The sequence below is a fragment of the Gekko japonicus genome, unplaced genomic scaffold, assembly GCF_001447785.1.
Source record: "Gekko japonicus isolate JY-2015 unplaced genomic scaffold, Gekko_japonicus_V1.1 scaffold52, whole genome shotgun sequence".
In the NCBI taxonomy this organism is placed as follows: Eukaryota; Metazoa; Chordata; class Lepidosauria; order Squamata; family Gekkonidae; genus Gekko; species Gekko japonicus.
The window spans coordinates 165,080-176,250 of NW_015168653.1; the positions used below are offsets into that span (position 1 = coordinate 165,080).

At 42.2% G+C, this 11,171-nt stretch overlaps 1 protein-coding gene across 1 annotated transcript in view; it reads left to right on the top strand.

The window, feature by feature from the left end:
• NALCN (sodium leak channel, non selective) overlaps positions 1 to 7,788 on the top strand; it is a gene marked incomplete at its 5' end in the record, with an annotated part of 154,275 nt that extends 146,487 nt beyond the window's left edge. The window contains 4 exons of the mRNA XM_015415105.1: positions 638 to 788; positions 3,295 to 3,441; positions 3,867 to 3,984; positions 7,595 to 7,788. Of these exons, the coding sequence (XP_015270591.1) occupies positions 638 to 788; positions 3,295 to 3,441; positions 3,867 to 3,984; positions 7,595 to 7,788 (610 nt within the window). The remainder of the gene's footprint in view (positions 1 to 637; positions 789 to 3,294; positions 3,442 to 3,866; positions 3,985 to 7,594) is intronic.
• Between the last annotated feature and the right edge of the window lie 3,383 nt (positions 7,789 to 11,171).

Genomic DNA, 11,171 nt, shown 5'->3' on the forward strand with positions numbered 1-11,171 from the left:
GCAGGAAAGGGTGTGACTGTTTCACTTCTTTGCTATCTTTGCTTCTAGTTTTCAGTAGACCCTCCCCCACATGGCATCAGTTTTAACTAACCCAGTGATCATCAGACAACTTCTTAAAGAGCAAGTTTGAAGATCTATTTTCCAAATGAATTGTATAATAGAGCCACAATTCTTTTCATTTTATACATAGGATTCAAGAAACCTTGCTATTGTTTTCAGGGCTATTTTTGGGCAGGAACCCACAGGAACGGAGTTCCGGCTGGCTCCTGAGTTGGCCACGCCCAGCAGGAACTCATTAGCACAACAGGCCACACCTAACAGCAGACACTCATTAGGATTGGCTACATTAGGGGTGTGTGGCCTAACATGCAAAGAAGTCCCTGCTGCAAAAAAAGCCCAGGGTTTTGACAACAAACAGAATAAGAAGCAAAAGGTAGGTGTGGTTGGATGGCCACACTTCTGGTAACATGTGGGGTGTGGCCTAATATGCTAATGAGCTGTGCTTTCAGGGGTGTGGCCTAATATGCTAATGTGTTTCTGCTGTTGGGTGTGGCTTAATATGCTAATGAGTTCCTGCTGGGCTTTTTCTACAAAAAAAGCCCGGAGTTATTCTAATACATGTATATATTTCTTCTAGCATGCTCTCATATAGGTCTGTTGACATCAGGAAAAGTCTTCAGCTGGAGGAACTGCTTGCTAGGGAACAACTGGAGTATACAATAGAAGAAGAGGTTGCCAAACAGACCATACGCATGTGGTTGAAGAAGTGCTTAAAACGTATTAGAGCTGTAAGTTTAATTAAGGGTAATAGTAGAAAAAAAATTATCATACCTGTTTAAGTATTTCTCCTTATGAGGTCATGATGCCTAGTTTTTATATCTGTATACATATAAAAGAGTTGTCATTTGCTTTTGCAAAGTCTTGCATTTTTCATAATTCCTGATTTCCTCAGGTATCCAACATTTAGTGAACAGGGTCATTTGATGATGATTACTAGATTTAATAGATAAGGGCTGGCCTCAGAACAAATAGCAAAATCTGAGCAATAGAACCAGCCCTGGCAGGGGTGTCAAATCTAAGGCCCATGGGCCGGAACTGGCCTACCAAGGGCTTCAATCAGCCTTGCGGCTTTCTCCATCCACACCCCGTCCCCTTCCTGTCCTCACCCTTCTGAGGGAGATCGGGGCTGCTGAATTTCCCAGCTGGCTGGACATTGTCTTCACAGGTTTCTCCTCCATCAGGAAGCTTCTCTGGGCTAAAGCATAAAACAAGTTGCAAAGAAAATGCAGAGTGGATTTTCCTTTACGGTGCCTGGGCCCAGATAGACTACTCTGGGACTGGAATGACAGCCCCCAGAGTGGAATGATGGTCCCTGGGAGTAGCGGCTGTCATTCCAGTCCCATAATAGTATATCTGGGCCCAGAAACCTTAATGGAAAATCCATTCCACATTTTCTTTGCAATTTTTTTGAGCTGCAATGTATTTCAATGGAGTGGAGTTTCAATTTCCAGTGTTTGTATGCCAGTTGAAGGGCTGATGTTTTGAGTTAGCTTGTCTCTGCTGAATGAACCTGAGAATGGGTGCCTGAGTGACTACTCTAACCTGGGAACCCACAGCCAAAGGGGGACATTACACTGGAGAGCCACTGCCACTCTGAGTAGACCGGGGGGTGGGGGGAGCTTTCAATCCCTGTCATTTCATGTTTTCCTAGGCTGAGAGCATTCTATATTTTTAGTTTTAGCTTCTGCTGTGATCCTTGTGCTTTTTCTTGATATTTTAATTAAAAATTGCATTGCCAAATCCAACTATCCCCCCACCTTTCCATTTTCGGTAGACATCTTTTAAGGGGGGGGAGGTTTGGGAGGTGTCAGTTATCAAAGACTGTTAAGTAAAATATGGCAAGTGTTACTGTTTTAAGCATGTTTGTATTTTAAGTCTATGTGTAGCTTTGGCTCAGATATTTCATCGTGCACACCTTCTACTTGTGACTATACTCAAAGCCTACATTTCTAACAAGAATTTTGGGCACTATAGTTTTTATAAATTCTTGCTCAAGAACACAAAGTTGAGGAGTTTCATGTCTTAGACATCCTGCAGGCAATGAAGGGTTCTGAGCTCAAAAGTCTTCATTGCAAACAGGAAACTATGGGAACACAGGATGAAACCTATGCTTTTACCAGTTTTCCTTGTTGTTGCATTCCCCCTACTCAATACAGTCTGGGAAAAGTTATTGGTTAAGCAACAAGGTAGCTATATGCCTGTTTCAGAAAACGTTTTCTGGCAATTATGTGCAGGATTGTATTATGTTTCCTCTTTTACTGATACTACTTTCTGGAAGAAGGAATGCTTTAATCTTTTGGACTTGTTAGATGGAAGTACTGCCAGAGTATTGAAAGCCTGTGTGAACTGATATTCAGTGATATTGACATGGATTGTACAAATGTTGGTCTAAAGAATGCCCACCCATGTGGTGGAGATAGTTTGTAAACACCAACTTCTGTCAGTGTGAGGAGGGACTTGCCCCTTCCCCAATTTTTGTAGTCTTTTTACACTTTGGTATTCATTTAAGCTGTTTGGTATTCATTTGATGATGTTATGAAATTTGCAGAAGGGAAGGAGGAAAGAAAAAGATTTTCCCATTGCAAAATTTCTTTGGATTTTGGATTTATCCCTGTACTTCCCATAGAGGACACTTTCTAGCTCATGTGGGGGATGTTTAGAATTTAAATATATCCCTTTAAGTATACGGTGTCATGATACATTAAAATCAGCACAACATGAGAACTGCACTTCATCGTTTTTAGAAGAGTCTGTATTATCATACTGTTAATCTTATATAGTATCTAATTTAAAAGCAACTAAGACTAATTTACTTTAATAGCCTGTGGATAAGCTCTATAAATACTTATTTCTTCTAAATGATCATTTTCTTTAATTGTCACTTTGGCTGGTCTCACAAGGCAGATTTAATTTTACTCCAATGGGCTGTGTGTATATATAGGTTTAAAACTTTAAAAAGATAGGCAGTCCCATCTTTTTCCCTACCACTGCTAATAGGAATTCAAGGGTATAGGGTGATTTCTCTCAGGGAAATGAAGCAAGAGGAATGAGGCATAGTTTCTTCTAAAGAAAAGTAAATGTGTCTGGAGACTGGATCACCGTTGTCCAAAAATCCCATTTGTTTTCTTCTTTTTACAAAGAAAAAAAATTAAATGTGAAAATTAGGAACGAAGCGAAATTGTTGAAGAATATATTTTAAAGACATGGAAATGTTGTTATATTGTATTTTTATAGAAACAGCAACAGTCATGCAGTATTATCCATAGTCTCCGAGAGAGTCAACAGCAAGAGCTTAGCCGGTTCTTAAATCCACCAAGCATTGAGACAACACAACCAAGTGAAGATCTGAATGCTAACAATCAAGACAATGCACAACCTGAGGTAAAGTCCTTTTTCTAAAAATCAAGCTTATGCCTGAATTCTCACATGGGTAAGGTTAAAATTCTTTATTTCTCTGGGTTCTGCAGGATGTGTAGAAGTGTCCACATCCACACTAGCTTCAAGTCCAAACCAGCGTTATTTCACTAGTTTACTGTGACCAGTGTGAGACTCTCAGCCAAACTACATAATGATCTAGAAATAAGATATCCTAACAGTGTGCATTGTGATTAGTGTTACATTAAATTAATATTATATTCATGATTAATAGAATCATTCTGTGATACAGAACCAATAAAATAAGAACCAATAGGGAAAAGGTATTGCTTGTTCATTACTCCCTTACTCCCTTTTCTAAGATTCATTAATTAAAGATTGATTGATTATCTTAGAGCTATATTAATGGATCCCCCCCCTTTTCTATTCAGACAAGTAGTCAACAGCAGCTCCTTAGCCCAACACTTTCAGACAGAGGTGGGTATCGGCAAGACTCTACTGAAGCTGGTAAACCTCAGCGGAAGTTTGGACAATGGCGTTTGCCTTCAGGTAGGTGAAGGTAATCTTTAGAGAAGAAGATGAAACCTCCAATTGGACTTGGAATGGGTACCTCTATATAAGAATAGATTATTATCATAAGGATGGTGAAGATATATACCCGCTAGGAGAGAGGAGATGAACAGAGGCTTCTCTCTTTTTCTGTTCCACCTCCACTACAGACCTCTAAAGCATTTCACACTTTTCTGATAAATCCACATACTCCTGTTAGATTGGAGAGGATTCCAGAGCCTGTTCGGGGTCCAGAGAGTTCCATACCTACCGGGCATACACATGCAAACACAAAGTATGCTGTACTGCATGCAAACACAAACTATGCTGTACTGAAGCAGATTTCAAACTTTAGCAACCCTTATTGTAAAGACCCCACATTCTGATTTTTAACATTTTTCAGATCCCCAAGAACTGCCTTCCTCCACAGGCTAACATTGGGCAGTCCCTATTCAAAGACTGTACAGAAAGCCACATGTGATCCATGGCAGCAATGCTGCAGATAAGTTCACCAGATGAACTTTAATAATCACAACTGATGGATGTAATAGTTCAGGATCTACAGATAAAGACAACAAAAATAGGCAAGTTTAATTTGAACAGCAGCAAAGTCGCCTGTTCTATGCCCATTGACTTGAAGGGATAAGAAAGGTGCAATTCTGCTTAGGACGGCAGTGTGAAACAAATTCTGCTTAGGATGGCAGTGTGAAACAGATTGTACAGTATTATCTAGGCCTTGTTCTATAATAAACTAAGGCCATATGATCTTAGTGCAGCTGCAAGTTTATTTTATTTATTTATTTATTTATTTATTTTTGGGATTTATATCCCGCCCCATCCAATATACAGCTCGGGGCGGCTAACAAACGGCCATGCCGAAGTTAAAATATGCATACAAACAACAGCATAATAAAAACACTATATCTTGACATAAAAATTTGGTGCTTTGATAATTTACATAAATTCCAAGATAGGCAACGTCCCACACTGGCGGCCAAGTTCTTCACAGCAGGAGCGCCAGGAAGAATGTTTCTCCAGCTCTATTGGGCGACATCTATCCCCACTATGTGGGGTAGATGGTTGGAATATCATTGGTGGAATAGTGGCGGCGGCGGTGGCTCCCCCTCAAAGGCCTGGCGGAAGAGCTCCATCTTGCAGGCCCTGCGGAACTGCACTAGGTCCCGCAGGGCCGGGATCTCCTCCGGGAGCTCATTCCACCAGGTGGGAGCCGCCACCGAGAACCCCCTAGCCCTGGTTTGGGTCAACTTCACTTCCCGGGGGCTTGGAACACTATTCCCTAACACTATTAAATATTTGGGAATGTGTCTAGATTATAAATTCTGTCCCACAGTGATCAAAGTCAAAGATCATGTTACGGTTGTATAAATGAATAGAAACAAGAAGAAGAGGAGGAGGAGGAGGAGGAGGAGGAGGAGATGATGATGATGGTGGTGGTGGTGGTGGTGGTGGTGGTGGTGATGATGATGATGATGGAGATTGGATTTATACCCCACCCTTCACTCGGAGTCTCAGAGCAGCTTACAAACTCCTTTCCCTTCCCCTCCCCACAACAGACACCTTGTGAGGTGGGTGGGGCTGAGAGACCTCTTTCAATTACTGCCCTTTCAAGGACAGCTCTTGTCAGAACAATGGCTTGCCCAAGGTCATCCAGCAGTTGCAAGTGGAGGAGTAGGGAATCAAACCTGGTTCTCCCAGATTAGAGTCCACGCACTTAACCACTACACCAAACTGGCTCTCTACAAGAGACAATAGATGTCAAGACAAAAAATAATGTGACGGTTTTATTATTCGGGTTCTAGAAACTCTTAAGCACATGGTTCCTTCCATATGGTGTTCCTGCTGCAGCAGGTTGGGTTTTTTAAATTCTCTGATATTGCACTTCTGTGGACCTTTAGGGGTTTCTTGAGATGTGCAGTTTTCCCCAGCCATTCTTTGGATTTGATGAAAGTGTGGACAGGAAAGTACTGATTTTTATACCTCCCATCCACACCGGGTACCATTTTTCTTCGTACTCACTGTTTAAGAACATAAGAGATGCCAATGTTGGATCAGGCCAAAGGCCCATCCAGTCCAACACTCTGTATCACACAGTGGCCAGAAATACCAGTGCCATCAGGAGGTCCACCAGTGGGGCCAGGACATTAGAAGCCATCCCACTGTTGACCCCCCCAAGCACCAAGATGACAGAGCATCACTTGCTCTAGAGTCCCTATCTATACCTTGTGGCTAAAAGCCACTGATGGACCTCTGCTCCATATGCTTATCTAATTCCCTTTTGAAGCCGTCCATGCTTGTAGCTGCCACCACTTCCTGTGGCAGTGAATTCCAAGTGTTAATCATTCTTTGAGTGAAGAAGTACTTCCTTTACTCACCACCACTACCATCGGTGGGGCTTTTTGCCTTTTTTATTGTTAGTACTAAAACACAACAGTGATATACCTACCAATTTTTTAAAAAAAAATGCAAAAGACCACTGGAGGGGGGTGAGGAGGCTTGAGAGGAAAGTACAGAAAATCATCCTGGGTGGAAAAATACCAGTGACCCTGCAGAGAGCCAGTTTGGTGTAGTGGTTAGGAGCGCGGACACTAATCTGGGAGAACTCCTCCACTCCTCCACATGCAGCTGCTGGTGTGATCTTGGGTCAGTTGCAAGTTATTTCAGAGCTGTTCTCTCACAAGCAGTTCTCAAAAGACCTCTCACAGCCCCACCTACCCCACAGGGTTGTCTGTTGTGGGGAGGGGAAGGGAAAGGAGATTGTAAGCCACTCTCCTTTGGGTAGTGAAGGGTGGGGTATAAATCCGATGTCCTCTTCTCTTCTTCTGTGTGATTAAGTAGATATCAGTAACTGAGGCTAAGTGTGAGTTCCAGTTCTGTGCTGGGTACAAAAGTAAATATGTAGTGGACCCAGGGTCGGTTGTGTTAAAATTACTGTTTGGTCTGGTTTACATAAATCAGTTCATCTTTAAGGCATTTAAATATGTGACACTAGAAGAGGTTTGTTTGTTTAAAAATCACATTTTAATTCATATGTAAAACCTATATTCTGCAAAATAGACTTGATATTGTTGGTCTGTTGATTGCATCCATTACAACTGGAATGGTATGCTTCCCCAATGATATATGAGTGAGTTGGTTTTGTCTCTTGTTTAGTTCTGTTTTGTTTTGTTTTTTATCTAGAACAAGCTCCTGCTTGCTTAGTTCTGTCTGTTAGCTGTAAGTATAGACTGCATTAGTTCCCTCGTTCCTTCCATCCCTGTATTTCCCTGTTAACAAACAGATGTTTTGAGCACACCCATCTGTGCTGTAGGAAACTGTATGAGTAATCGAATTGTGACTTACAAGTAGAAGAGAATACTACAAGTATAAATATTGTTCATGTAGGACAGAAGAACAAGAACAATGTTGAAAGCAGCACAGAAATAGCACTTCAAGCACGTGTAATGTTTAAAGTTTCAAAGATGTTTGTTTTATTGAGTGTGAAACCTTTTCCTCTGTGTGAAAGCATCCTGACACTTATAGATAGAAAGGTAAGGTGGTAGCTAAGTAAAACATGCACAGTAACCAGTCATTGTTCTATTTAATGTCCTAGCCCCAAAGCCAATAAGCCATTCGGTGTCTTCAGTCAATTTACGGTTTGGTGGCCGTACAACTATGAAGTCTGTGGTGTGCAAGATGAATCCCATGTCAGACGTGGCTTCTTGTGGATCAGAAGTCAAGAAATGGTGGACAAGGCAGCTGACTGTGGAGAGTGACGAGAGCGGAGAAGACCTGCTTGATATCTGATGGGGAAGAGATACCAACTGAAGTCGCACTTATGCAATGTAATTTTGGAATGAAATCCATTTTTTCCCTTGTTTTTAAATGGAAGATCTGGTTGACCTCACCCATTTATGAAAAAGATAAGTCTTTGGACTCACTGTCCTTCAAGTCGATAAGATATTCCACTTACTAATTCTTTGGCATCTGATCTGTGTGATGATCATTCATGTAAAGGAAATTAACAAATAGTTACAAGGTTCACTAAAAACAAAAAGTATATGGCTCAAACCTTAAGTCATATGACTGCTTCTGGGCAATATAGTAAGGTAAATGGGGCAGGGCCCCACCAACTCCAGCTGCCCTCAGCTTCATCCAGCCTGCCTTCTTTACTGTCTAGAGAGTGGCAGACTGCCCGTTCTATGGTCAGTCTCTCTCCTGTCTTTGCTTTGACTCAGCACTGCAGGCAAGAAAATCCCTCCCAACAGAGGCTGAGTGCTTCCCTCCCTTTTTTAGAGGCCCATCCACCTCAGTACTCAAACTGAGATTGAAAAGTATGTAGACGGAGAGTGATTTCAGCTAAGCATACCTTTATTTAGTTCAGGACAAAGACGAAGGGACCAGCTCGCAGGCTGGTTATATAGGTTCAGAAAACCCGCCACCAAGTACACCTAAACACACCCCCTACTCCCGATAGGCTATTTACAGTAACCGGGCGACCATTGGTCTCCCGGCTGAGAAGCTGGCCCTTTGATTGGGCCGGCTAGGATCCTACGGACCCATTGTCTTTGGACATGAAGCTATTGAAGAGTTGTGCCTGGCCAGCCCGGGCAAGTCCGGGCATGTCAGGCTGAATACATTACAGAGATCTCCCTTTTTATTGCAGAAAGCTCACTCTTACGATTCGCGTGTAGAGTAATGGGCTTTGTAGGAAAGGGTTGGGGGATGTGGCAGGATTTCTTTCTTGATCTGGGTAATCTTACTGTTGTTGCAAGCATTAGCAAAAGGAGAAGTTGTATTAGGTTGGCAACTGCAGAAGTGTTAAGGAACTGTACCACGGGGCATAAATGATTGTGGTATCATTGCACAAAAGCAGACATAGTTGCTTCTGTCTGCCCACTGACCATCCTGCCTTCCACCACTCCCAGTGCAGCATGGGTACCAGCTGCCACTGATTCTTGGTTCTTTCATTCATTCATTCATTCAGCATCCTTTGTGCCACATTGCCAGATTCTTTTTAGGATCTTTAGGGGAATCTGTGCAATGGGTTTGCAGTATAGCATGGCAAACAGTTATTGGGGGGGGGGGTTAAGTGGATACACCCAAGCATTTCTAAACACTTAAAGAAATGTGCTGGGTTGAAACTTGGTATCTGAGAAATTTCACATGAAATTAATTTGTAATGAAGTATGTATTTCTGTCCCAATCAGAATTTTCGCCTGGAAATGATCACCATGCAGGATACAAGAACAATTCAAAGAAAAAATGCTTACTGGTCCTCAGTTTATCCAATACAGATATTGCCAAATGACCTGCAAGGACCTGTGGCAGGAAATCTGGTTTTTTTACCATATACAAATCCTGACTTCAAAAGCTACGTTTTGTTTTCAATATGCAAGACATAGGATAGTTTGTTTCAAACTCAAAAATGATAGATTTGTTTTATATTCCATTTTTTATCAAACAACTTAACTGTGACGTGCGCGTTCCTTGCACATGTGCCCACCGAACAGGTTTCCAGGACACACCTCTTTGTTAGTAAAAATCTCTCCTTAAGGCTGAGATGGAGAATGCCAGGTTGGGCCTGGATTCAGCTCACCCTTCCATAACAACTCTTTCCAAACAAGTGATTGGTGTTTTCAGAGACGAGCCCTTTGGCCATCTTGAAGGATGGAGATGCGGAACTAATCTAGCAAGGCTGAGATGCTTGATGGGGTTGTACAGCATTGTTCTCATACACGGAATGCATTCAGAAAGGTCACTCACAGAAGCTTGCTTCTGCGTTTGATTGTCCTTGATGAAAGTAAATATCTTTCATTAGGGGAGGCTCAAGGATCTTATGATTCACTGTGTAAAAAAAAATCACCACTGTGTTCTAGTTCTGAAGTACTTTAATCATGCAATGCTGACATTTATGTTATGCCTTTATTGACTTCCCTGTCCTTATTTACACTGCAGCTTTTTTTTTAGGAACGTGTGATGCTAACTGTTGTGCTATGGGGAAAACAAAACACATTGCAATTCTAAAAAATTGTTAGATGTTTGATGTGAACTCTGTTGTGTCCATAACCCTAAGAATGCACGGTTGTGCTAACATCAGACAAGCCTCACTATGTGACAGAGGATTATAGATGTGCTCTTCTGGTCCTTTTACCTTGGTCTTTGGGGACCCCTCAGGCCTGGCAGGGTCTATCCCAGACCCACTTCTCTGGCTCATATGTCCTGTCCTCTGGGTTTCCCAGAACCACTGAAGGTCCACAAGCTTGTGAAGGCCCATATCTGCCTCTGTCAACAGGAAAGTGCCCTACTGAGATGATTTATTTAATGGCCTGTTCAGGATAGACCTGAAGATATATCAAGGCCCTAAAGGACAGTCAGAGGAAGAATTTCTTTCAACCAAAAACAATCCCTGAACTGGAAATGAGTGTCCCAAGCATCCACCTGTTGACAAAAGAGCAATGTGACCTGTCCAGAAAAACAACCACTGTCCCACTGCATTCACCAAATTTGCTTAGAAACAAATTTTTGGAGATCACCTCTTTTTACTACCTCTGACTCCCCCTCATAAATTAAAAACCACACCGGTTTGTGAATATGTAAAATGGATGGGGTAAGAATCCCCACCTGAGTTTGCAGCAGATTAAGTCTAATCTCCTACTCCAAAATTAAGGTTTACAAAGTGATGACATTGGACAGTGCACCAAAGCTATTGATCCCACCAGGAGGCAGAGGTAGAGCAGAATTCCTCTGTATGTACATTTACAATTGCTGCTCAAGAGATGTCAAGACCGTAGCACAAGTCAGGGCAAGAGAGCCAGTTTGGTGTAGTGGTTAAGAGTGTGGACTCTAATCCGGGAGAACCGGGTTTGATTCCCCATTCATCCATGTACAGCTGCTGACTTTGGGTCAGTCATACGTTCTTTCAGAGCTGTTCTCTCATGGACAGTTTCTGTCAAGAGTTCTCTCAGCCCCACCTACCTCACAGGGTGTCTGTTGCGGGAAGGGGAAGGGATTGTAAACCACTCTGAGACTCCCTTGGGTAGTGAAGGGCGGGGTATAAATCCAATCTCCTCTCCTCTTAATTTATTTCAGCATTTCAGAGTTCAGCCATTCTTCATTTTGCGTGATGTCGAAAGAACAGCATGCCACTTCTCTGGCAAAGTTAATAGACTAAATAAAGGCCTTGAAAG